This window comes from Salmo trutta, chromosome 7, assembly GCF_901001165.1.
Source record: "Salmo trutta chromosome 7, fSalTru1.1, whole genome shotgun sequence".
Lineage (NCBI taxonomy): Eukaryota > Metazoa > Chordata > Actinopteri > Salmoniformes > Salmonidae > Salmo > Salmo trutta.
The window spans coordinates 39762184-39790047 of record NC_042963.1 but is presented as its reverse complement, the minus strand read 5'-3'; the positions used below and the strand labels follow the sequence as shown (position 1 = coordinate 39790047).

The following is a 27864-nucleotide window of genomic DNA, read 5'->3' as shown; positions in this document are numbered from 1 at the left end:
AAACCAAGCCATGAGGTTGAAGGAAATGTCCGTAGAGCTCCGAGACAGGATTGTGTCGAGGCACAGATCTGGGGAAGGGTATCAAAACATTTCTGCAGCATTGAAGGTCCCCAAGAACACAGTGGCCTCCATCATTCTTAAATGGAAGAAGTTTGGAACCACCAAGATACTTCCTAGAGATGGCTGCCCGGCCAAACTGAGCAATCGGGGGAGAAGGGTGATGGTCACTGACAGAGCTCCAGAGTTCCTCTGGAGATGGGAGAACCTTCCAGAAGGACAACCATCTCTGCAGCACTCCACCAATCAGGCCTTTATGGTAGAGTGGCCAGACGGAAGCCACTCCTCAATAAAAGGCCCAAGACAGCCTTCTTGGAGTTTGCCAAAAGGCACCTAAAGGCACCTCTCAGACCATGAGGAACAAGATTCTCTGGTCTGATGAAACCAAGATTGAACTCTTTGGCCTGTATGCCAAACGTCACGTCTGGAGGAAACCTAGCACCATCCCTACGGTGAAGCATGGTGGTGGCAGCATCATGCTGTGGGGATGTTATTCAGCGGCAGGGACTGGGAGACTAGTCCAAATCGAGGCAAAGATGAACGGAGCAAAGTACAGAGAGCCCAAGACTCGAGGCTGTAATCGCTGCCAAAGGTGCTTCAACAAAGTACTGACTAAAGGGTCTGTTAGCAGTCGATGTTACTCGTCAATAACACAGACCCCAAAGCGAATCAGGGGGAGGAAAATAGTTTTTTTCAAAGAGGATAAATCATAGATGTTATGCTGAGAGGTAGATGGTAGAGTTTCTTATAACGCTTCAAACGGTTCCACGTTTTCATACCCACTTCTCTGGGATATTTCAAAGTTTTTGACCATTCATCCAACTCTTCTAGAGATGCTGATTTATGTGTGATTACTGTCACCAGGGGTTTATCTTTACCACATTTTACAGCCTGTGTTCTGGTTGGCCTAAGACATCGTTCATCACAGCTGTCAGTATCTGTTGACTCAAAGCCAGGCAGTGCTGACCAGATGCTTGAAACCCGATTATCCTCGCGCAACTCAGCCTGACGGTGGATTGAAGGAACAAAGGGTCCCCCACATGTTGGAGCCAAGTCTGTTTTTACGACCCTTGCCTGTAATTGTTGAATTTCTTCTTTCAAGGTTTTGATCTGTCCTCCAAGAGCTTTCAAACTTTCTTTATCTCTCTGCATTGTCTTATCATGATTCTCCAGAAAGAATTTCTCATCTCGTTTTCTTACTTCGGCTAATACAGTTAAAGACTATCTTGTCTTGGTCAAGGAATTAAACATTCTCTGTATTTTTCAAAGCTTTTTGGATATCAGACAGATTCCATATTCCATCTTTGTCAACTATGACGAAATATTTCTTTATTATCTCTTGCCTGCACTTCTCTGCTTTGAAATGGTTCTTCATATCACTAGACAGTGAATTTAAAATATTTTTCATGCTCACATCCGAAGGAGCTGTTCCGCCCTTTTCCAGAGTGGTTTTCTCAATTAACAATGACATTACATTAACTTCAAAAGTTGTATAATATATATCTCTATGTTTATATATTTATTTACCCCCTCCAAAAAAATATATATATATACACTGCTCAAAAAAATAAAGGGAACACTTAAACAACACAATGTAACTCCATGTCAATCACACTTCTGTGAAATCAAACTGTCCACTTAGGAAGCAACACTGATTGACAATAAATTTCACATGCTTTTGTGCAAATGGAATAGACAACAGGTGGAAATTATAGGCAATTAGCAAGACACCCCCAATAAAGGAGTGGTTCTGCAGGTGGGGACCACAGATCACTTCTCAGTTCCTATGCTTCCTGGCTGATGTTTTGGTCACTTTTGAATGCCGGCGGTGCTTTCACTCTAGTGGTAGCATGAGACGGAGTCTACAACCCACACAAGTGGCTCAGGTAGTGCAGCTCATCCAGGATGGCACATCAATGCGAGCTGTGGCAAGAAGGTTTGCTGTGTCTGTCAGCGTAGTGTCCAGAGCATGGAGGCGCTACCAGGAGACAGTCCAGTACATCAGGAGACGTGGAGGAGGCCGTAGGAGGGCAACAGCCCAGCAGCAGGACCGCTACCTCCGCCTTTGTGCAAGGAGGAGCAGGAGAAGCACTGCCAGAGCCCTGCAAAATGACCACCAGCAGGTCACAAATGTGCATGTGTCTGCTCAAACGGTCAGAAACAGACACCATGAGGGTGGTATGAGGGCCCGACGTCCACAGGTGGGGGTTGTGCTTACAGCCCAACACCATGCAGGACGTTTGGCATTTGCCAGAGAACACCAAGATTGGCAAATTCGCCACTGGCGCCCTGTGCTCTTCACAGATGAAAGGATGTTCACACTGAGCACGTGACAGACGTGACAGAGTCTGGAGATGCCATGGAGAACGTTCTGCTGCCTGCAACATCCTCCAGCATGACCGGTTTGGCGGTGGGTCAGTCATGGTGTGGGGTGGCATTTCTTTGGGGGGCCGCACAGCCCTCCATGTGCTCGCCAGAGGTAGCCTGACTGCCATTAGGTACCGAGATGAGATCCTCAGACCCCTTGTGAGACCATATGCTGGTGCGGTTGGCCCTGGGTTTCTCCTAATGCAAGACAATGCTAGACCTCATGTGGCTGGAGTGTGTCAGCAGTTCCTGCAAGAGGAAGGCATTGATGCTATGGACTGGCCCGCCCGTTCCCCAGACCTGAATCCAATTGAGCACATCTGGGACATCATGTCTCGCTCCATCCACCAATGCCACGTTGCACCACAGACTGTCCAGGAGTTGGCGGATGCTTTAGTCCTGGTCTGGGAGGAGATCCCTCAGGAGACCATCCGCCACCTCATCAGGAGCATGCCCAGGCGTTGTAGGGAGGTTATACAGGCACGTGGAGGCCACACACACTACTGAGCCTCATTTTGACTTGTTTTAAGGACATTACATCAAAGTTGGATCAGCCTGTAGTGTGGTTTTCCACTTTAATTTTGAGTGTGACTCCAAATCCAGACCTCCATGGGTTGATAAATTGGATTTCCATTGATTATTTTTGTGTGATTTTGTTGTCAGCACATTCAACTATGTAAAGAAAAAAGTATTTAATAAGATTATTTCATTCATTCAGATCTAGGATGTGTTGTTTAAGTGTTCCCTTTATTTTTTTGAGCAGTATATATATGTATGTGTGTTTTAATATAGAAAGGACTCTAACCTTTTAATAGAGAACAAAGGACTTGAACCTTATACATCACAGATACGTATCACTCATTGCATGCACTAATTTTAACCTGATTTGTTTCTTTTAAAATGCTATTGGTCTACACTCACCCAGCAACTATGCCATCAATCAGGAGATTAAGAGTTGACTCCCCAAAGTGGGTTGCGCGCAGCCTTCTCTCTTTCCTCTGGATCAACACAGTTGATACGTTTTTCTTGTTGTTCAGACCAATTAATCCGGGTCACGGCACCAAGTGTTAGCAGTTGATGTTATTCTTCAATAACACAGACCCCAAAGCAAATCAGGCGGAGGAAAATAGGTTTATTCAAATAGGACAAATCATGCTTGGAAGTAGATGATCATTCTCCCCTGTCCTCAGTGATGCTCTCCTGAGACTCTCTCCACAGAACAAAGGGACAGCATGTCGTTTTATAACCCAGCCCTAGCCTGTGGTTGACCAATTAGAATTCCTTGCAATAAAACTATGCCAACAGCCAAATAACAAGTATACTATTTCAGGTTGGACCAATGAGAACGTGCCACACGTAGCTATAAGTTTAGGACTGTCATTCCTAGCAGATGTTGAACTGAAAACCAACTATTTTCATTGATAATTCCCTATTACAGAAAAAACACTATTTCCATTGATAATTCCCTATTACAGAAAAAACACTATTTCCATTGATAATTCCCTATTACAGAAAAACCACTATTTCCATTGATAATTCCCTATTACAGAAAAAAAATGTGTAAAAATGTTATTAATCTAATTTTCATTTGCAATACTAAGAATTTTGTTCTCGAATTCAAAAGGTTTGCTTGATATTAAAGGCACAAAAGTAATTCCACAGATTGACAAGTTTGGGCAAGTCTACCATCCACTGCTGTTGAGTCGGACTTCCTCTCGTGGTTTTATATTAGAAAGTAGAAAGCTTCCCGAAGCATATGAAAGGTCTTTGGCGCCACCATCAGTCCAGTCAACATATCACAGACACTTTGGTTATTATCAAGTGCTCCCTTCCGTCTCAGAGATTGCTGTCAGGGAGAGCCCCTTTGTAGCTTTTGGCTATTTCAAAGTTCAATGATAAATCCAATGATACAGGTGACAGATGAACTTGTGTTTTCCTGTGGTGAAGGTTTGTGGTAGAGTAAACTTGTGAGTAGCCGTAAAAAAACGTATATCTCCTGTTCATCCATGCATGATTACAACCTGTTTACCTGGGACCTTATACACATGAACCACCACCACCACCAGACCCATAATAACACCGGTGAGACTGCTCTCTGGTGGTGAGAAGTGACAGACCAAGACAAATACAAATAAACATACATCTTACCAAAATGGCTCTTACACCTCCAGTATCTGTCCTGATAACTATGTATGTGCTCTTCTCGCACCCTTTGCTCCTTCATCTAAAACATAGCCATCTAATAATTCCATAAGAGAACTACGCTTACTTAGATTTTCAATTAGCCTATAGGCTAAGGCATCAAAACCTCCATTGTATGTGCATCATGTAAAATCTCCCAGATCCAAAATAAAGTTCTACATTGCTCTATAGAAATGGTTGGTAGTACAGTACACAATTAAAAACACTGCCATATCGCATCCTATTTTACATGACTTTTACATTTCTCCGATATGTGACATACACAATTGGTTTTCAGCTTATTTTACAAACAGTAATATATACATCAGTATAATAATACATAACATACAGACAGGCTCACGGAGCAACTTGACCCCATCACTTTCAGATGACAGATGGCTGTGTTATGCTGCATTCACGTGCTAGTCGGAACAAGGAAACTCTTAAACGTATGACTTATTACTGTTTGAACGTGTCACGTGTATAACTGTAACCAATTAGCTATTTGGGAATTTCTGAGTTCCCTAGGTCTGACTAGCGCGTGAATGCGGCATTAGTACACACACAATAAGACACAGAGCATTCAACCCCTACATGGAGTAACCTCCTAGCCCCATATTCATAAAGCATCTGAGTATGAGTGCTGATCTAGGATCAGGTCATCCTTGTCCATATAGTCTTATTCATTATGACCTAAAAGGCTAAACTGATCCTAGATCAGCACACCTACTCTGAGACACTTTGTGAATACGGGGAGGTGTCTGGCCTGACGCATCAGGAGACAGAGGAAATAGACAACCAAAACCACTATAGGAAATAGCAATACAACATAAAATATGACATTTATCCATTTGTCATCCATGGCCATTCATTAAATCTTTAGACATTGACACTTGATTCCCTTTCATTTCATACAGTCTTATCCTGTATAGGATGAGTGTTCATTCATTTTACAACTAGAGGTTGAGCTTATTATAAGAAAGGGCACCACAGTTCTGGAGATACTATGGCAGTATCCTGGAGGCTGCGGCAGTATCCTGGAGTATCCTAGGGGCTGATCTGTCATTGGAGACCGCCTTGCGAAGCCTCACACCCCTCCGTATGGACACCAGCATGTCCACTCCCTCCTGGGGCTTGGGGGGTAGGTGTTGTGGGTATTGGGGTACAGAGTTTGTCCCGACTGGGTTCGCTGGCAGAGGGTCCAGAGGGGGGAAAGGGAACTGACCCTCACCAAGGGCGTGGGCACTGGCCACCAGCTCTCCTATCTTCTCCACCAGGCTGTGGCGGTTGGCGGCCAGCTGGGAGTCTTCCTCTGGGCTGAGGCCAGCCATGCTAGAGGGCTGCTGGGCATAGACGCTTCGTTCCAGCCCCCCTTCGGAGCCCCAGGTGCTGGTGTCAGGCAGACTCGTTAGCTTGGGGGAGACCTTCATGTACTCCAGGGCACTGGGTGGAGTCTCATCTGCATACAGGTACTCATCGCTGCCCATGCGCTTTTGGGTGGGGCTGAGGGAGTAGCCAGGGGAGTAGCTTGGAGAGTCTGGCACAGTGGGGGTCTTGACTGGAACGATGGGGGGGCGGATGGGGATGGGGCCCGAGGTGGAAGGGGTACGTCTCACTCCCGTTTTGGAGGAGGGGGTTCGGCGGATGGTGGCTGTTCCAGAGGTGATGGCTCCATGCCCCCCGTCACGACCTCCATCACCCCCTGCAGTCTCTCCATGGGTACCCCCAGGAGGGCTCACTCCGGCCGGCAGCCCAGCGGTGCTAGCAGGCCTCTTGGTTTGGATCATGCGGCGGTAGTTCTGTGCGATGTTGCTGTGGCGGGGGATGGTGGAGGACTTGTCGAAGTCAGCCTCCCTGCTAGTGCCAGCATCCCCGTTCAGAGAGTAGCACTCATAGTCCGACCCTGAACAAAAGAGAGACAATGTAGTTAAACTGATCTGGTCAAATGAGAGCGGGTTTTTCCAAGAGGATGGATTATATTAGCTTCTGATCGAATAATGTGTGATAATTTGAAGGATGAATACATTTTATTTACTATGATACAGTATTTACCTTGAGGAGAAATTAGTATACTAGAGTGTATTTTACTTTGAGAGTGTATGTTGCTTTGAGAAGGTATATTATCTAGGTACTGTATGTAAGATATTTTAGCTCAATGATAATAACCTGCATAAATAAAGGTTTAAAAAAAGATATACTGTACAGTAGGGTACTGTTTAAAGGGATATGTGTAGAGTGTTTGTTACCCTGTGAGGGGATGGTGTCCTCTGAACAGGATGGTGTGTTGGTCTGGGTGCTGTAACCACTGGAGTACTGCAGAGATTCCCTGCTATTCTTTTGATGCTCTACACTGAGACCCCGGATCAGCACCATGGCTAGTGTACTGGCTGCTGGGGACATGGCCTCACCGCTGTGCTGCACACACACACAGAGATGCAGGCACACACACACACACCCACAGAGAGAGACGCAGGCACAGAAGGAAGAGAGTGAGAGAAAGAGAAGAGACTCATTGTACCATACAGTAGTGACAAAGATTAAGATCCACATTTCAACAATGAATGCTGATGGTTGAGTGCTGTATCCACTGTGTGCTCATCATTACCTTGGCTGTGGCTATGGCAGCTTGGGCTAGAATGGACCTATGAGTGTCTGGGGTGTCTGGATGCATCCCAGAGAACCCTTTAGGACTGGAAGGAACCTCCTGCTCCCTCATCCTGTCCAATGACTCTCTCCTTCGCTGGAGCGTGGTAGCCAATAAGGGCTCATAGGTACTCGTTTTGGACCAATCCTGTGGCGATATTATTGAGGCAATGAGGAAATGAACTAAACAATGTACCCTTGGATAGGACGTCTATCGATCAGCTGTTCATGAGTCTTTTTCATTGTGGTACAATGGAAGCAGTATGGGGGCCCATGAAGAGGTTAGCCTGGTCTCAGATAGCCTGGTCCCAGACTGTTTGTGCTGTCTTGCTAACTCATGTCAAAGACCATAGGATTTGGCAAGACAACACAAATAGATCTGAGACCAGGCTAAAATGCTGAGGCCTAAGCATGAAAATGTTATTACAATGAGTTTTAGCAAATCTTTGGCATGAGATATTTGAAAGCTGAGTTTGACAAAAGAATGGATAGAGAGATCATAAAGTTACTATGCATCATGCATTATGCAAATTAGTTGATACAACCAAGGAAAAAGCAATTAGGCAAATAAAATATGAAAGCGAGACAAAAAAGGAAAAGCGGCAAATGAAAACAAACCTTCCAGCTAGGAACTTTTGATGTGGGTGAGGGGGTGTTGGATCCAGGAGAGCGGTTACATGTGGGGGACCCAGGAAGTATGCCAGAGAGAGGCCTGACGGAGCCAGTGTAAGAGAGAGTGGAGCGGAAGGTACCGAAGGATGAGCATGAGCCAAACTGCGGAATGGACAAACATGTCTGAGTCAGCGTGTTTATCGCATACCTTAGGAAGATCCCTGGGGGCCACAATACGTGTGTGTATGTGAGTGTGTACTAACCGCAGCGGGAGAGTTGCACTCGCTGACAGACTGGCAGGGTTCTGATGCCTCAGAAGAGGCTGAGCTGGTGGTCTTCTGGAGATGGAAGGAGTGAGATAAGAGAACACTTCTATGACAAACTAACACAGAATATTTCTCTTTTGCCATGGAACACTGCAATAGTTGTCCATTTTATTTACAGAGTAATTCTAACAACAACTCTAGCATCATCTTACATTCTTGATTGTATAAGCAAAAACAAATACCATCCAAAAACAGGATTGTCTTCATCATCAGTCTGACTTGTCTTAAAACCTCTCTGGGACATGTGGGACGCTAGCATCCCACCCGCGGTACACACTATTCAACAGCCAGTGAAATAGCAGGGTGGCAAATTCAAAACAACAAAAATCTCATAATTCAAATTTCTCAAACATACAACTATTATATCCCATTTTAAAGATACACTTCTCATTAATCCAACCACATTGTCCGATTTCAAAAAGACTTTACGGCGAAAGCATGACATTAGATTATGTTAGGACAGTGCCTAAACAAGAAAAACCACACAGCCATTTTCAAGGAGCAAGGAGAGGCGTCACAAAAACCAGAAATACAGCTAAAATTAATCACTAACCTTTGATGATCTTCATCAGATGACACTCCCAGGACTCAATGTTACACAATACATGTATGTTTTGTTTGATAAAGTTATTATTTATATCCATAAACCCCATTTTACATTGGCGCGTGATGTTCAGAAAATGAATTGCCTCCAAAACTTCCGGTAAATGAGCACCTCAATTTACAAAAATACTCATCATAAACGTTCATCAAATTTACAACAGTTATTGAAAGAATTATAGATACACTTCTCCTTAACCTGTCTGGGCTAGGGGGCAGTATTTTCATGGCCGGATAAAAAACGTACCCGATTTAAACTGGTTACTACTCTTGCCCAGAAACGGGAATATGCATATGCAGTTTCTAAAACTGTTTGAATGGTGTCTGTGAGTATAACAGAACTCATATGGCAGGCAAAAACCTGAGAAGATTCCAAGTAGGAAGTGGCCTGTCTGCGATTTTGTAGTTCTCCTTTTGCTTGTCTATCGAAACTACAGTATCCGTGGGGTTATGTTGCACTTTCTAAGGCTTCCATTGGCTCTCTAAAGCCGCCAGAAAGTGGATTGGGGCGTCTCCTGTCTCTGGGCAAAGTATAGTAACTCAGTTTGTCAGTGGTCTGCCTGAGGAAAAAGGGAATGGAAATGCGCGTTCACGAGACCTCGCCATTTTTTCTTTTCCTCTTTGAATGAATACAGTATTGTCCGGTTGGAATATTATCGCTATTTTACGAGAAAAATACCATAAAAATTGATTTTAAACAGCGTTTGACATGCTTCTAAGTACGGTAACGGAACATTTAGAATTTTTTTCTCTCGAAATGCGCTTGCGCGTTACCCTTTGGATAGTGACCTGAACGCACGAACAAAACGGGGTATTTGCACATAACTATGGATTATTTGGAACAAAAACAACATTTGTTGTGGAAGTAGCAGTCCTGGGACTGCATTCTGACGAAGAACAGCAAAGGTAATCCAATTTTTCTAATAGTAATTCTGAGTTTAGGTGACCCCGAAGTTGGCGAGTATCAAATTAGCTAGCCGTGATGGCTGAGCTATGTACTCAGAATATTGCAAAATGTGCTGTCGCCGAAAATATATTTTAAAATCTGACATAGCGATTGCATAAAGGAGTTCTGTATCTATAATTCTTAAAATAATTGTTATGTATTTTGTCAACGTTTATGATGAGTAATTTAGTAAATTCACCGGAAGTTTTGGGTGGGAATGCTAGTTCTGAACATCACATGCTAATGTAAAAAGCTGTTTTTTTATATAAATATGAACAAAACATGCATGTATTGTATAACATAATGTCCTAGGAGTGTCATCTGATGAAGATCATCAAAGGTTAGTGCTGCATTTAGCTGTGTTTTGGGTTTATGTGACATATATGCTTGCTTGAAAAATGGCTGTGTGGTTATTTGTGTCTATGTACTCTCCTAACATAATCTAATGTTTTGCTTTCGCTGTAAAGCCTTTTTGAAATCGGACAATGTGGTTAGATTAACGAGAGTCTTATCTTTCAAATGGTGTAAAATAGTCGTATGTTTGAAATATTGAAATTATTGCATTTTTGAGGTATTTGTATTTCGCGCCACACGATTCCACTGGCTGTTGAATAGAGTGGTACGCTAATGTCCCACCTAGCCCATAGAAGTTAATGCAACCGCTGTGTCAGATCTCAAAATAGCTTTACGGCGAAAGCACATTGTTCAATATTCTGAATACAGAGCTCAGCCATCAAAGCAAGCTATACAATTACCCGCCAAGTTCTGGAGTCAACTAAACTCAGAAATAGTATTATAAATCTTCACTTACCTTTGCTGATCTTCGTCGGAATGCACTCCCAGGACTCCCACAAGAAATGTTTGTTTTGTTTCGATAAAATTCATATTTACGTCCAAATACCTCCGTTTTGTTCGCACGTTCAGATCACTAATCCAAAGGCATAATGCGTGAGCGCAAAACCCGAGACGAAAAGTCAAATAGTTCCATTACCGTTCGTAGAAACATGTCAAACGATGTTTACAATCAATCCTTAGGGTCTTTTTAACATAAATCTTCGATAATATTCCAACCGGACAATAGCGTATTCATTACAGAGGAAAAAGAAGGAACTGCGCGCCTGTGTGCCTGCGCAGTAAACAACTCGTTGGTCTCAGGCTTGAGACAGCTCTTATTCTTTTCCCAGTAACAGTAGAAGCATGAAACAAGGTTCTAAAGACTGTTGACATCTAATGGAAGCCTTAGGAAGTGCAAAATGACCCCACAGACACTGGAGTTTGGAAAGGCAATAAGTTGAAAAACTACAAACCACTTCCTGGTTGGATTTTTTCTCAGGTTTTTGCCTGCCATATGAGTTCTGTTATACTCACATACATCATTCAAACAGTTTTAGAAACTTCAGAGTGTTTTCTATCCAAATCGACTAATAATATGCATATCCTACCTTCTGGGCCCGAGAAGCAGGCAGTTTAATTTGGGCACATTATTCATCTGAATTTCCGAATACTGCCCCCCGTCACCAAGAAGTTAAGTGTTCTTTGACACTATATAAACTAGTGACCCGCAGTGCTTGTCATTATACCCTGATGAAGACAGGGTCTGTCGAAACGTTGGTTATTAGGTTATTAAATTATTGCATCTGAGCTAGAGTGTGCGGCTCTCCTTTTCTTTTTCAAGTGTTCTACTCCGCTAGCCAGCACCTCGCCTAAACAGGTGTGTGTTTCATTCGCCTCCAGATTAATCTGTTACCCAGTAAACAGCACACTACCGACAAAAATCTCTAAAACGATGCTGAATGATCATTATTTTCCTGACACTGGTCAAAGACCCAAACAAGACACCCATTTGAATATAGCCAAAGGGAACGTGATAAGATAATTGTATCGGAGTCCCTTTTTGACATGCCGGGAGATAATTCAGACCTCTTGAAAGAACTGTTAAATTTATCTAAGCACCAGACGAGAATGCATCTTCATATAGTCACTCTTAGTGATTATATGCGTTAAGTCATTAAGAACACACAGGAGTACATATCTTTCCATAATTTACCCAAGGATGAAAAACAAGCTTTGCTTGGTTTACAATCCGATACGTTAGTCCTTACCCGCCCTGTTGATAAGGGTGAGTCGGTTGTACTCATTGATGGGACAGTTTATGTAAATGAGTGTCATTGACAACTGCTTGACAACACCTTTTACAAGAAACTCAGAAGTGACCCCACTTCCCAATTTCAGAACACTATCTTTACTGTCCTAGATGGGTATTTAAGTTCTGGTCAAATCACCAAAAAAGAACACAGCTTTTTGGCTATTCAACACCCTAAAATTGCCACTTTCTATACTTAGCCGAAATTACATAAGAATGTTACAAAACCTCCAGGGTGTCCTTTTGTAGTGGCCATTGATGCAGTAACGGCCCCTTTATCGACTTTTGTTGACTTTTTTATTAGACCACTCGCAGAACAGCTCCCCTCCTTTGTAAAGGACACCAGCAGTATGATCTCAGAACAGCTCCCCTCCTTTGTAAAGGACACCAGCAGTATGATCTCAGAACAGCTCCCCTCCTTTGTAAAGGACACCAGCAGTATGGTCTCAGAACAGCTCCCCTCCTTTGTAAAGGACACCAGCAGTATGATCTCAGAACAGCTCCCCTCCTTTGTAAAGGACACCAGCAGTATGATATCAGAACAGCTCCCCTCCTTTGTAAAGGACACCAGCAGTATGATCTCAGAACAGCTCCCCTCCTTTGTAAAGGACACCAGCAGTATGATCTCAGAACAGCTCCCTTCCTTTGTAAAGGACACCAGCAGTATGATCTCAGAACAGCTCCCCTCCTTTGTAAAGGACACCAGCAGTATGATCCCAGAACAGCTCCCCTCCTTTGTAAAGTACACCAGCAGTATGATCGCAGAACAGCTCCCCTCCTTTGTAAAGGACACCAGCAGCATGATATCAGAACAGCTCCCCTCCTTTGTAAAGGACACCAGCAGTATGATCTCAGAACAGCTCCCCTCCTTTGTAAAGGACACCAGCAGTATGATCTCAGAACAGCTCCCTTCCTTTGTAAAGTACACCAGCAGTATGATCCCAGAACAGCTCCCCTCCTTTGTAAAGTACACCAGCAGTATGATCCCAGAACAGCTCCCCTCCTTTGTAAAGTACACCAGCAGTATGATCGCAGAACAGCTCCCCTCCTTTGTAAAGGACACCAGCAGTATGATCCCAGAACAGCTCCCCTCCTTTGTAAAGTACACCAGCAGTATGGTCTCAGAACAGCTCCCCTCCTTTGTAAAGGACACCAGCAGTATGATCTCAGAACAGCTCCCTTCCTTTGTAAAGTACACCAGCAGTATGATCCCAGAACAGCTCCCCTCCTTTGTAAAGGACACCAGCAGTATGATCTCAGAACAGCTCCCCTCCTTTGTAAAGGACACCAGCAGTATGATCTCAGAACAGCTCCCCTCCTTTGTAAAGGACACCAGCAGTATGATCTCAGAACAGCTCCCTTCCTTTGTAAAGTACACCAGCAGTATGATCTCAGAACAGCTCCCCTCCTTTGTAAAGGACACCAGCAGTATGATCTCAGAACAGCTCCCCTCCTTTGTAAAGGACACCAGCAGTATGATCTCAGAACAGCTCCCCTCCTTTGTAAAGGACACCAGCATTGTGATCTCTATTATTGAATCTCTTGAACGTCTCCCTGACAATTCTTTGTTAGTTACTTTTGACGTTGAATCGTTATACACAAATATTCTACATGAGGGCAGTATTGAGGCCATGGAACATTTTCTTCTGCAAAGTGAACCTAATGAACTACCTTCCAGTTCATGCATTATAACATTGGCTGAAATAGTACTCACACACAACTCATTCATGTTTCTAAATGATTTCTTTATTCAGACGAAGGGTGCTACTATGGGACCCCCCATGGCTCCTAACTATGCTAAGTTGTATGTGTGTTACATGGAGAAACAGTCAATTTTCAATCCTCTCAAAAATGTTTTCTTGCTTAACATTATTTGGAAATGGTACATTGATCATATTTTTGTTCTATGGAGGGGTGATGCAAAACAGCTCCAGGCATTCAATGCTTTTCTTAACACTTGTTCTGAGCACCTGAGATTTACTATGCAATCTGACACACGTCAAATCAGTTTCCTTGATCTTATAATCATGTGTGAGGATAATGTTCTATACACTGATCTTTACAGGAAACCTACTGATCGTAACAGTTTGTTGAGGACTGATAGTTGTCACCCGCTTCCCTTGAAAAGCAGTTTGCCCTACAGCCAATTCTGTCCAATCAAAAGAATTAGCAAAAAACAAATAGATTTCGACAGAAATACGGCTGAGACGCAAAGAAAATTCAAGGAGGGGGTACAAAAATGGTCAGATTAATACTGCCATAGAGAAAATTCAAAACAAATCGAGACATGATCTCTTTCAAGGACAGTCTCGCAAAAAGAAGCATTCTTGCTTTCTAACTAGCCGCTATTCAAAGCGCTCTGAACAAATTAAGGGAATCATTCACAAACATTGGCACATTCTAAGATCCGATGATAGTATCTGTAATGTGTTTTCGGACCCTCCCTTGGTCGTATTCTCGTGGGGCAGAAATCTCAGAGATCAATTGGTAAACTCTGATTTACCACTCCAAAATACCCCTGCACCTCTATTTACGCCTCTACCGGATGGAAACTACCAGTGTAATGGCTACGCTCAATGCAATGGCACTTACAAATGTAGATCCTTCAAACACCCCCAAACAGGGAAACAGATCCCAATCAAAGGTGTTATCACGTGCTCCACTAAAACAGTTATTTATCTTATAACTTGTCCTTGTGGTAAAAATGATGTGGGTAAAACAAAGCGCAAATTAAAAGTACGAATCACGGAGCATCGTAGCACCATTAGGTTCAAAAACTCGACTTACCCAGCTGTGGCCCACTTTATGGAAGCAAACCACTCGATTTCATCTCTACATTATATTGGCAACGAACATATCACCCTCAACAATTTATTGTTAAAACGAGAGTCTGCCTGGATCTTTAATTTAAAGATCCTTGCTCCCTTCGGTCTCAATGTAGACTTTGATCTGAAGCCATTCTTGTGATTATTGTGATTTTGCTATTCATTGTAAATGTTTGTAGGCTTATGTAGCCAAATTGTACCTATGATTGTATGCTATCCATTCGTGTTTTTTGTATGTTCTGTTTAAATCTGAGAATTAACCATTGATATCAGGCCACACCCGGCCATGATTACAGACACTTGTGTGTGTCCTTTGACACTATATAAACTAGTGACCCGCATTGTTTGTCATTATACCCTGATGAAGACAGCTTGTCAGTCGAAACATTGGTTATTAGATTATTAAATTATTGCATCTGAGCTCCTAGAGTGTGCGGTTCTCCTTTTCTTTTTCTAGTGTTACCATTCTCCCAAGTCTTGTTAATCAAGAACGTGCCGGTGAACCTGGAGTGTAGTCTAGGGCCTGACCTGACTCAGAGGTGTGCCTACCTGGCTGGTGATGTCAGAGGGCATGGGTGAGAAGGGCTTGGAATGGGTGTTGGCATCCTGAGAGATGAACCCTGAGTCGTGGGAGGAGACACTGCTGAGGCGGTGTGCAGCGGAGCTGCACATACTGCTCTTCCTGGAAGCAGCACTGCTGGGAGAGGAGGGAGGGGTCTGATAGGACCAACTGTAGTCTGAACCCTTCAAGTCCCCAATCACCTGAGGAGAGGAGGGAGAACCATAGCACAACACACAGTTAGCACAAGCAATACATACACTCAGTGCAGTATTCAGACCTGAGATCTGTTCACTAAACTCAGACTTTCGTGTAAATCAGTCATTGGTGTCAATGGGAGTCGTGTGTAAAAATCAGAGTTAAATCTGAAGTCTGAAGTCTGAATAACGTATTACTTATCTGACCTCAAGTTGATTGAATAACTCCAGGGTTTCTGTGTGTATGTGTGTTAATTGCGCTGGTTATCTGTGTTTGCTACTCGTTGAGCATGTGTGCTTGTATGATGGGTACATGTGTATGGACAGGAGTGTGTTTTGTGTTCAGGTATTTTGGAGAGTACTGTACGTACCTGCTCACTAGCCGGGGGCAGTTTGTGCGGGTCTTCAGTCAGCACTGTGAGGTCATCAACAATGGCCTGCAGGTGAGTGATCTCTCCCAGCATGGCTATCTCTCCATTCTGAGGATCAACAACAAGACCTTCTACTCAGCAACACACAGTCAAAGACAAAATAGATTAGCTGAAATAACTGTGACAAACTGAAATAACTAACAAGAAAGCTGAAACACATCCCTGTATGCTCTATCCAGATTTAGCCTACTAAACAATCCTATAATAGGATGCAGTTCCCCCTGACACTGATCTATATTCTGTCAAGTTTTTCCATATAATGGTTCATGTTACGATGTGGGGAAGGTAAACAGATTCTAAATCTGTGCCTAAAAACAAGGCAACTTCTCCCCAGAGCCCACCCCTGGTATCTCAGCAGCCCTCCTCTCTCATCACCATATGATCTAGTCAGGCAAGTTTATTCCACATACTGGTTAAGGTTCAGATGTGGGGAGGGTAATCTGATCCTCGATCTATGCTCACCACCACAGGCTGCAGAAGGTTGATGAAGGAACAGTAGCGCCCCCTCTCCTCCAGGAGGGCCCGGCGCACTGCCTGCTTCTCTGTCTCCCCCATCAGCAGGTAGAGGTCACTGACGTCCTGCATGGCACTGTCCAGCTGGGGACGCAGGTTCCCCCGGCCTGAGGAGGGGTAGGGGGGTAAAGAGAGAAGAGGAGATAGAGGAGGGAAGACGAAAAGAGGTAGAAGAGAGAGGGTCAGGGGATAGCAGAGGGAGGGGTCAATAGTGAGTAAAGGGGGAACAGGGTGCCAATGAGGGGCATTGGGTAAGATAGATAGAGTGTGAGGATGAAATGAGAGGGGGGAAAGAAAGACTGGTGATTATAACACTCTACTAAGTTTGACTGCCATTAAAAAACAACACTACAGTGAAATGAAACAATGTGTCAGTGAGAATAGGATGAAACTACAGCACATACAGTTGAAGTCAGAAGTTAACATACACTTGTTTACAGACAGATTATTTCAGTTATAATTCACTGTATCACAATTCCAGTGGGTCAGAAGTTCACATACACTAAGTTGACTGTGCCTTTAAACAGCTTGAAAAATTCCAGATAACGATGTCATGGCTTTAGAAGTTTCTGATAGGCTAATTGACATCATTTGAGTCAATTGGAGGTGTACCTGTGGATGTATTTCAAGGCCTACCTTAAAAGACCTCAGAAAAAAAATGTAGACCGCCACAAGTCTGGTTCAACCTTGGGAGCAATTTCCAAACGCCTGAAGGTACCACGTTCATCTGTACAAACAATAGTACGCAAGTATAAACACCATGGGACCATGCAGCCATCATACCGCTCAGGAAGGAGACGCGTTCTGTCTCCTAGAGATGAACCTACTTTGGTGCGAAAAGTGCAAATCAATCCCAGAACAACAGCAAAGGACCTTGTGAAGATGCTGGAGGAAACAGGTACAAAAGTATCTATATCCACAGTAAAACGAGTCCAATATCGACATAACCTGAAAGGCCACTCAGCAAGGAAGAAGCCACTGCTCCAAAACCGCCATAAAAAAGCCAGACTACGGTTAACAACTGCACATGAGGACAAAGATCGTACTTTTTGGAGAAATGTCCTCTGGTCTGATGAAACAAAAATAGAACTGTTTGGCCATAATGACCATCGTTATGTTTGGAGGAAAAAGGGGAAGGATTGCAAGCCGAAAAACACCATCCCAACCGTGAAGCACGGGGGTGGCAGCATCATGTTGTGGGGGTGCTTTGCTGCAGGAGGGACTGGTGCACTTCACAAAATAGATGGCTTCATGAGGAAGGAAAATTATGTGGATATATTGAAGCAACATCTCAAGACATCAATCAGGAAGTTAAAACTTGGACACAAATGGGTCTTCCAAATGGACAATGACCCCAAGCATACTTCCAAAGTTGTGGCAAAATGGCTTAAGGACAACAAAGTCAAGGTATTGGAGTGGCCATCACAAAGCCCTGACCTCAATCCCATAGAAAATCTGTGGGCAGAACTGAAAAAGCGTGTGAGAGCAAGGAGGCCTACAAACCTGACTCAGTTACACCAGCTCTGTCAGGAGGAATGGGCCAAAATTTACCCAACTTATTGTGGGAAGCTTCTGACCCACTTGGAATGTGATGAAAGAAATAAAAGCTGAAATAAATAACTCTCTCTACTATTATTCTGACATTTCACATTCTTAAAATAAAGTGGTGATCCTAACTGACCTAAAACAGGGCATTTTTACTAGAATTGAATGTCAGGAATTGTGAAAAACTGAGTTTAAATGCATTTGGCTAAGTTGTATGTAAACTTCCCACTTCAACTGGATGAGACCATGTGAGTCCTAAATGAGATGAGCAACAACCACTTGATATGGATGGAGGTCCTGAAATGAAAATGATTAACAAGCATAGGAAAATACAACACTGTGATGAAATATTCAGCTGCCATGTATGAGTCAGCCTTATGAAACATGGTGACATGATGACTAAGAGGGGAATGAAGAGGAGGAGGGATGATAACAGTAAGGGAGGAATATTAGGAGATGCCAGTATCAGACAGACACAACACTGTGGGTAAGATGGTCACACAATGACGTGACGATGCACACATATTCACACAGACACACACCGGACAATAACTACAACATTATCAGGAAATGCCTCATGCAATGCATATAAGAACGTGAGAACAGCACACATACCTAAAAGCTCTACAGCAGGGGAATAGGCCAGTGAGGGGCAGAGGAGTAGACAGATAGGTAGCATGGGTGGAACGAGGCAAGGGGGGGGGAGCAGAGACAAAAAGCCCAATATTAGAGTTGGCACTGTCATCGTTATAAGCATGGAAATAGATCAAATCGGGACCTGCTGTTGTAAACATAAACCTTATATTTTTTGACTCCTCAAAAACTCTCCAAACTTTTTGAATAACACATTTCTGAATTACCCCTCATTGGAAACCCATGGCAATGAATTTCACATCCAGGGCACTAGGTGGTGCAATCTCCCATTTAGGTGATGGTAACTTGCAGCACTATCAACATCCTCTATCTAAAGTCTACAGCCTGTTTTGGACAGTCGCTAATCAGTAGCATTAGTTTCTAGAAGAAGCCAATCAGATCATGCTACAGGGTGCGGTTAGATGTTACCTTTCCTGGCTTTCTTTTGGAGCTTCATAGTGTCTGAGGACTTCCTCTTTATCTCCTGACGAGACCGCTTGTATTCTGAGGAGGAGAGGGACAATTCACTCTGGAGTTATGACATTTAACAAAGTTCTTAAGCTTTGACCCCATAACGGCGGGGTTGTTCTGTCCCTCACCTTTGGCGTGGTCTTTGTCCAGCAGGTAAGCTGTCTTCTTCCATTCCTCTATCCTGTCCTGGAGAGGAGTGACTAGGCCTTCCATAAGAGCACTGGGGAGGAGAGGAAAGAAGAGGGAGAGTAAGGACTGGACTTGTATGACTTATAGCACCATTAGCAATGCACAGAGATGTAGGGAGAGCAATTAGGCAAGGTTGAACGAGGAGTACATACTTGGTGAAGTGGCGTAATTTAGTCTCAATGCTGCGGTGTCTCATGCACATCCTGGTCAGAGCTGAACCTATGTCCCTGGTGCCACCTGGAGAGAGGAGGAAGACTGGTTCTATTAGTATGGGTTTACACAACCACTGGGGGGCAGTATTGCATATTACAACAAGGGACCAAAACCAAAATCTTCGAGGATAATGTCAAAAGTAATCAATCCAACATCTATAGGCTGCAGCCCATTCATCCTCAACATAATCTTGCATCTACTGCCCTGGTCTGGACACCAACTACACCAATGCAATTGAATTGCATTCAGTGATTAAGTCTACCCCACCCCACAACCCAGTAAATAACAGTTTGTCTGAGTTTCTGTACTACTTTTCTTCTCTTGTGTAATTAAAATGGGGTGTAAAGCCCAGGCAGGCCCCAAGCTGCAGGTTCCACTGGCTGCAGACTCCGGCGGCTGCAGGCTCCACCGGCTGCAGGCTCCGGCGGCTGCAGGCTCCACCGGCTGCAGGCTCCGGCGGCTGCAGGTTCCGGCGGCTGCAGGCTGCATCCTGGGCATTTTCTCAGGGTACTGCAGTAATATCTGACAGTATTGATCCTGTTCTAATGCACTGGTCCACAGAGGGATGATCGGGAGGGTCTCACATCATCACACACACCCACCCAGGTAGGCAGGCAGGCACACACACAAATACACAAACAAACACTGAAACATCAGCCAGACGAGGACTACCTCTGATGAAGTTTGATGTGTGTATGTGCAGGCATATGTTTGTATGAGTCTTGTTTGTGTAGACAGGTGAAGTGATTTACATAACAACCCCCTCCCCCTTCCCAACTTCTCAGCCCTCTATCCTGAAGGAAAAAGGAAGGAACCCTGTAAGGGAATATCCCTCTATTCTTCCCCAGCCTGCTCTGCCTTTCCTGTTCTCTCTGTGTTTCCTAAACACCATTCTTACAGGGGAGCGAGGAGAGACCGGCTTGAACCTGTCTGTCCATGAGAAAGGATCAACCTAACAGCCCTGGTCCTGCACACAGTTAAACCCTTTTAAAACTACTGTGCCAACCTGAACTGTAATGACTCCAGCAACAATGGTGGATGTGTAGCCAGGCCAGAGCATTACAGCTCGGCTCAGTTCAGTAGTTCTGAAAAGGCTATTAGAGGTAAAAGAGAAAGTACAACTGCTGATATAACTGGGTCAAATTAAACATTCTCTGACTGAGGAATACTGAAGATGGATGCATACAATGAAGAGTAATCTATTCCATTTGTATACCCAGAGATTATACTCAATCCTTGCTGAAACAAACTCATCATAAGACAAAGAACGATTCACAACACATTCCCTTAACTATTGGCTTCAGTGCTCCTGGGACTACATGAAAAGCCTTCCACCTCACAGAACTCCATCTCCCAAAGGCATCAGGGGTTTCCAGCCAGACGCTGGATGGCTTTGGGGGATCGATGGATGTATCCACTGACAATCATGTGTGGATGGGATGATATGTGGTGGGAGTTTAGTCGTGTTGTCATTTAGCTTTTTCCTTTCCAGGTGACAGAAGTGGTAACTGAAAGGGGTACAGGTGAGAGGTCAGAGGTTAGCCAGCTGAATCTCACCCACTGGGACAACAGAGGAATTGATATAGGGAACAGGGGCCATGTGAGGCGCTTACAAACACCTATCTGTATTTATCTCTCCTGAAAGAGGTGCTGATTTGTAACATAACTACCTGTGTACTTGCATTCATCAATATCGCCAATTTTAGTGAAACTATGGATTGGACTCACCTCCCCATTCTGTCTCGTCCCTTTACAACACTTGATGAATTTGATAATTATTTAAAGGATGTTTGGCCTTCAAATCAATGTGTATATGCCAGTATCACACACATACAGTTGAAGTAGGAAGTTTACAAACAGACTCATTAAAACTCGCTTTTCAACCACTCCACAAATTTCTATAGTTTTGGCAAGTCGGTTAGGACTTGCATGACACAAGTAATTGTTCCCAAAATTGTTTACAGACAGATTATTTCACTTATAATTCACTGTATCACAATTCCAGTGGGTCAGAACTTTACATACACTAAGTTGACTGTGCCTTTAAAGAGCTTAGAAAATTCCAGAAAATAATGTCATGGCTTTAGAAGCTTCTGATAGACTAATTGACATCATTTGAGTCAATTGAAGGTGTACCTGTGGATGTATTTCAAGGCCTACCTTCAAACTCAGTGCCTCTTTGCTTGACATCATGGGAAAATCAAAAGAAATTAGCCAAGGCTGCAGAAAAAAAATTGTAGACCTCCACAAGTCTGGTTCATCCTTGGGAGCAATTTCCAAATGCCTGAAGGTACCACGTTCATCTGTACAAACAATAGTACGCAAGTATAAACACCATGGGACCACGCAGCCGTCATACCTCTCAGGAAGGAGACGCGTTCTGTCTCCTAGAGATGAACCTACTTTGGTGCGAAAAGTGCAAATCAATCCCAGAACAACAGCAAAGGACCTTGTGAAGATTCTGGAGGAAACAGGTACAAAAGTATCTATATCCACAGTAAAACGAGTCCAATATCGACATAACTTGAAAGGCCGCTCAGCAAGGAAGAAGCAACTGCTCCAAAACCGCCATAAAAAAGCCAGACTACGGTTAACAACTGCACACGGAGACACAGAGCATACTTTTTGGAGAAATGTCCTCTGGTCTGATGAAACAAAAATATAACTGTTTGGCCATAATGACCATTGTTACGTTAGGAGGAAAAGGGGGGAGGCTTGCAAGCCGAAGAACACCATCCCAACCATGAAGCACGGGGGTGGCAGCATCATGTTGTGGGGGTGCTTTGCTGCAGGAGGGACTGGTGCACTTCACAAAATAGATGGAATCATGAGGGAGGAAAATTATGTGGATATATTGAAGCAACATCTCAAGACATCAGTCAGGAAGTTAAAGCTTGGTCGCAAATGGGTCTTCCAAATGGACAATGACCCCAAGCATACTTCCAAAGTTGTGGCAAAATGGCTTAAGGACAACAAAGTCAAGGTATTGTAGTGGCCATCACAAAGCCCTGACCTCAATCCTATAGAAGATTTGTGGGCAGAACTGAAAAAGTGTGTGCGCAAGGAGGCCTACAAACCTGACTCAGTTACACCAGCTCTGTCAGGAGGAATGGGACAAAATTCACCCAACTTATTGTGGGAAGCTTGTGGAAGGCTACCCGAAACTATTTGACCCAAGTTAAACAATTTAAAGGCAATGCTACCAAATGCTAATTGAGTGTATGTAAACTTCTGACCCACTGGGAATGCGATGAAAGAAATAAAAGCTGAAATAAATCATCCCCTCTACTATTATTCTGACATTTCACATTCTTAAAATAAAGTGGTGATCCTAACTGACCTAAAACAGGGAATTTTTATTTGGATTAAATGTCAGGAATTGTGAAAAACGGAGTTTAAATATATTTGGCTAAGGTGTATGTAAACTTCCGACTTCAACTGTATATTTAATCATCTATAATCACACACTATTTATTCTTACAGTTTGGGTAGTTGGAGAACGATTTGGGTTACGGGAGGACAGTAAATTTCTCATTTGGGACTTCAGCTGAAAAGGCTTAAGAAACCCTGACAGATAAAATGTACAAGTTTAATCATAAACTTGTATACATTTACAGTATTGCACATGGAAATGCACACACAGAGAGGGACACAGGCACACACACACAGGGACACATACACGGGACACACACACACGGGACACACACACTTTCTCAGTGTTCCTCTTTCCACAACGTCTTTTCACTACAGGAGGCGTCCACAGCTGCAGATCAGCTCTAAAGAGGGTGATTTGGCAGGAGGAGGAACGAAGGAGGAGGTGGATGGAGGGAGGAAGGAAGTTATGGACCTTTTATCTCTATAACAGACCTTCCCAATGTCACTGTCAGCCACACACACACACACACACACACACACACACACACATCCCCTCTCCATCCTAACCCCGTCCCTCATTCCCATCCACACCTGCCAGCTTCCCCTTCCCTTCCCCCCCAGAAGGGATCAGCTGACAACTACATCCTGGAGGGGTCCTGTACAGCAGGCTTCATGCATACTGGAGACCTGGCCCTGAGCGGACACGCTCTAGGCTCCACGCCTTGGAGTCCCACAGCCACCAGAATAGCCCACACCACAGGCCTGGCTGGAGCAGACACCGGATAGCCTCAAACCCTCCCCTCACTAACGCCTGTCTAAAATGGATCCATCCAATGCAACGCACATCGAAGGGAATTGCCATTCTGGATGTCCTCAACACAGACAAAGTGAGAAATAACCATTACGCAAACCAGCTGTGTATAACAAAATGTAAGAAATAACAGCTGCCATCGTAAATAGCAGTCACATCTCAGAGGTGGATGAACGTATAGGCATATACTCACACAGGTAGCTACATAGCTGTATACCACCATAGTAAAAGTGGTTGTGTACAGTATTGTTGAGCAGACCAGGCTCATAGACTGGTGAGTGGTTCCAGACCCAGACCTCTGTTCCTGATTATCCCCAGTGATCCTCAGGGGAGGAGGAGCACTACTTTAACAGGCTGGCTTTATAGGGGCTGCACTGGCCCCGCCAGGAGCTACAGGACTAGAGCCAGGGGCCTCCATCACTGTCTTCAACATGTCAAATCAAATGTTTTTGGTCGCGTACACATATTTTGTCGATGTTATTGCAGGTGTAGTGAAATGCTTATGTTCCTAGCTCCAACAGGACAGTAATACATAACAGTACAAAACAATACATGCAAATCCCAAAAATGAACATAAAATAAGAAATATAGAAATATTAGAAAGAGCAATGTCAGAGTCTGATGGTATGTATAGAACTTATTGACAGTATATGAATAGAAAAGGTGTGTACAGCAGTAATTATCAGACCCCTTGACTTTTTCCACATTTTGATATGTTACAGCCTTATTCTAAAATGGAGAAAATCGCTTTTTTTCCCTCATCAATCTACACACAATACCACTATGACAAAGCTCATTTATGAAAAAATTTAAACTGAAATATCACATTTACATGCGTGTTCAGACCCTTTACTCAGTACTTTGTTGAAGCACCTTTGGCAGCGATTACAGCCTCGAGTCTACTTGGGTATGACGCTACAAGCTTGGCACACCTGTATTTGGGGAGTTTCTCCCATTCTTCTCTGCAGATCCTCTCAAGCTCTATCAGGTTGGATAAGGAGCGTCACTGCACAACTATTTTCAGGTCTCTCCAGAGATGTTTGATCAGGTTCAAGTCTGGGGTCTGGCTGGGCCACTCACAGACATTCAGAGACTTGTCCCGATGTCTCTTGGCTGTGTGTTGGAAGGTGAAGCTTCGCCCCAGTCTGAGGTCCTAAGCTCTCACCGTAGGGATGGTGCCAGGTTTCCACCTGGGGGCAGCCCGTCAGGAAGTCCAGGATCCAGTTGCAGAGGGAGGTGTTTAGACCCAGGATCCTTAGCTTAGTGATGAGCTTGGAGGGCACTATGGTGTTGAACGCTGAGCTGTAGTCAATTAGTGGCATACTCACGTAGGTGTTCCTTTTGTCCAGGTGGGAAACGGCAGTGTGGAGTGCAATAGAGATTGCATCATCTGTGGATCTGTTGGTGCGAAAAACAAATTGGAGTGGGTCTAGGATTTCTGGGATAATGGTGTTGATGTGAGCCATGACCGGTTACTGTGGGGACGACGTCATGGATGCACATATTGATGAAGCCAGTGACTGATGTGGTGTACACCTCAATGCCATCGGAAGAATCACATAACATATTCCAGTCTGTGCTAGCAAAACAGTCCTGTACCTTAGCATCTGCGTCATCTGACCACTTTCTTATTGAGCGAGTCACTGGTACTTCCTGCTTTAGTTTTTGATGTAAGCAGGAATCAGGAGGATACAGCTATGATCAGATTTGCCAAATGGAGGGCGAGGGAGAGCTTTGTACGTCTCTCTGTATGTGGAGTAAAGGTGATCTAGAGTTTTTTTCCCACTTGTTGCACATGTAACATGCTTGTAGAAATGACGTAAAACGGATTGAAGTTTCCCTGCATTAAAGTCCCTGGCCACTAGGAGCACCGCCTCTGGATGAGCATTTTGTTGTTTGCTTATGGCCTTATACAGCTCGTTGAGTACCATCTTAGTGCCAGCATCGGTTTGTGGTGGTAAATAGACAGCTACGAAAAACATAAATAGAGACCCGTAATAACAATACACGGGACGAGACCAGTAATAAGTGCACACTAACACGTTAACATGCAAGCCGACACAACAGAGCACAGGTACTCACAAGAACAATGGACATGGAACAATAATCAACAAGGACATTCGGGAACAGAGGGCACATATATACATATACTAATCAGGTGTGCGTAATGAGGCAAGACAATCCGGGGTTGGTGGTAATGATCCAGTTCAGTGACGCCTAGAAGGCCGGTGACGTAGACCTCTGGAGCTGGTGAAGAGAATGAGAAGCAGTACCGGGGGAATCCGAGACAGTCTCTAAGGTGCAGGGTTCATGGCAGGGTACTGGGCGGATGCTGCCAGTGGTGACTATTTAACAGTCTGATGGCCTGGAGATAGCTGTTTTTCAGTCTCTCGGTCTCAGCTTTGATGCACCTGTACTGTCTCCACCTTAGATGGTAGCGGGGTGAACAGGTCATGGCTCGGGTGGCTGAGATTCTTGATGATCTTCCTGGCCTTCCTGTGATACCGGGTGGTGTAGATGTCCTGGAGGGCAGGTAGTGTGCCCCCGGTTATGCGTAGGGCTGACTGCACCATCCTCTGGAGAGCCCTGCGGTTGCGGATGGCCCAGTTGCCGCTAGCTAAAACCACTTGAGTGTTTTTCAGTGTGCTGACTGATATGTTCTTCCTGTGTCAAACATCAATATGTTTATAGAGGATGTTCAGCGGTAGCTAAAGAACAGAACTTTCTCACTATTATGCTCCCAGGAATGTCCGCCCCTTGAAGCAAGCACCAGTTAGCCTGGAGGAAGCCTTGTGCTAGGCCCATCTCTCGGCTAGCTGAAGAGGTCCATCAGCCACTTCTTGGGCTACCAATTGGCCTGGACCCTTTTAACTGCCGACACGGAGCCCCGCCGATCCATCACGACTGGTCTACCGACGTAATCCGCCTGAGGGGGTTTCAACAGGCTCCTCCGTCACGACGTCCGCTGAAGGCCCATCTGCTAGCCTGCTAGCCGCGGCCCGCTACCTGTCTAGAGCATATCGGACAGTTTTTTTTTCTCTACCACATCTCCGGATTCCTACCGCAAGCTCTGAACCTTTACACCGGATCATCGCAGCTAACTAGCTGCTTTCCGAGTGGCTACTCCTGGCTAACGTCTCTGTCCCGAAGGCAAGCACAATACCTATTTTGCCAATTGGCCTGGACCCTTTTACTGCCTACACGGAGCCCCACCGATCCATCACAACTGGTCTGCCGACGTAACCGTCCGAGGGGGTTTGACTCTTCCATCGCGATGTCCCCCTAAGGCCCTTCTGCTAGCCCCAGCCCGCTAGCTGTCTGAATTGCCGTGTCTCCAGCTGGCCTAGCTACTCACTGGACCCTATGATCACTCGGCTACGCATGCCTCTCCCTAATGTCATTATGCCTTGTCCATTGCTGTTTTGGTTAGTGATTATTGTCTTATTTCACTGTAGAGCCTCTAGCCCTGATCAATAGGACTTTTGTTCCACCTCCCACACATGCGGTGACCTCACCTGGTTTAAATGGTGTCTCTAGAGATAAAAACCTCTCTCATCACCACTCAATGCCTAGGTTTACCTCTACTGTATTTACATCTTACCATACCCTTGTCTGTACATTATTCCTTAAATCCATTCTTCTGCGCCCAGAAACCTGCTCCTTTTACTCTCTGTTCCGAACGCACTAGACAACCAGTTCTTCTAGCCTTTAGCCGTACCCTTATCCTACTCCTCCTCTGTTCCTCTGGTGATGTAGAGGGTAACCAAGGTCCTGCAGTGCCTAGCTCCACCCCATTCCCCAGGCACTCTCATTTGTTGACTTCTGTAACCGTAAAAGCCTTGGTTTCATGCATGTTAACATTAGAAGCCTCCTCCCTAAGTTTGTTTTATTCACTTCTGTAGCACACTCTGCCAACCTGGGTGTCTTAGCCGTGTCTGAATCCTGGCTTAGGAAGGCCACCAAAAATCCGGAAATTTCCATCCCTAAGAATAACATTTTCCGACAAGATAGAACTGCCAAAGGGGGCAGAGTTGCAATCTACTGCAGAGATAGCCTGCAGAGTTCTGTCATACTATCCAGGTCTGTGCCCAAACAATTCGAGCTTCTAATTTAAAAAAATTCACCTTTCCAGAAACAAGTCTCTCACCGTTGCTACTTGTTATAGACCACCTTCAGCCCCCAGCTGTGCCCTGGACACCATATGTGAATTGATTGCCCCCATCTATC

The 27864-nt window shown here is 44.4% G+C and overlaps 1 protein-coding gene across 5 annotated transcripts in view; it reads right to left on the bottom strand.

The window, feature by feature from the left end:
- Window positions 1–3536: 3536 nt before the first annotated feature.
- Window positions 3537–27864, bottom strand: part of LOC115197397 (protein MTSS 2) — a 37605-nt gene continuing 13277 nt past the window's right edge. Inside the window, exons 4-15 of one of the 5 annotated variants that reach the window (XM_029758848.1) lie at window positions 19391–19475; window positions 19178–19269; window positions 19008–19082; window positions 18561–18569; window positions 16350–16507; window positions 15828–15935; window positions 15250–15462; window positions 8124–8195; window positions 7867–8022; window positions 7211–7396; window positions 6852–7020; window positions 3537–6508 (exon numbers count right to left, since the gene is read on the bottom strand). In XM_029758848.1, the coding sequence (XP_029614708.1) occupies window positions 5610–6508; window positions 6852–7020; window positions 7211–7396; window positions 7867–8022; window positions 8124–8195; window positions 15250–15462; window positions 15828–15935; window positions 16350–16507; window positions 18561–18569; window positions 19008–19082; window positions 19178–19269; window positions 19391–19475 (2222 nt within the window). In that variant the 3' untranslated portion in view covers window positions 3537–5609. Of the gene's footprint in view, window positions 6509–6851; window positions 7021–7210; window positions 7397–7866; window positions 8023–8123; window positions 8199–15249; window positions 15463–15827; window positions 15936–16349; window positions 16508–18560; window positions 18570–19007; window positions 19083–19177; window positions 19270–19390; window positions 19476–27864 lie in introns of all 5 variants that reach the window. The other 4 variants (XM_029758847.1, XM_029758850.1, XM_029758849.1 and 1 more) reach the window with 4 other exon arrangements.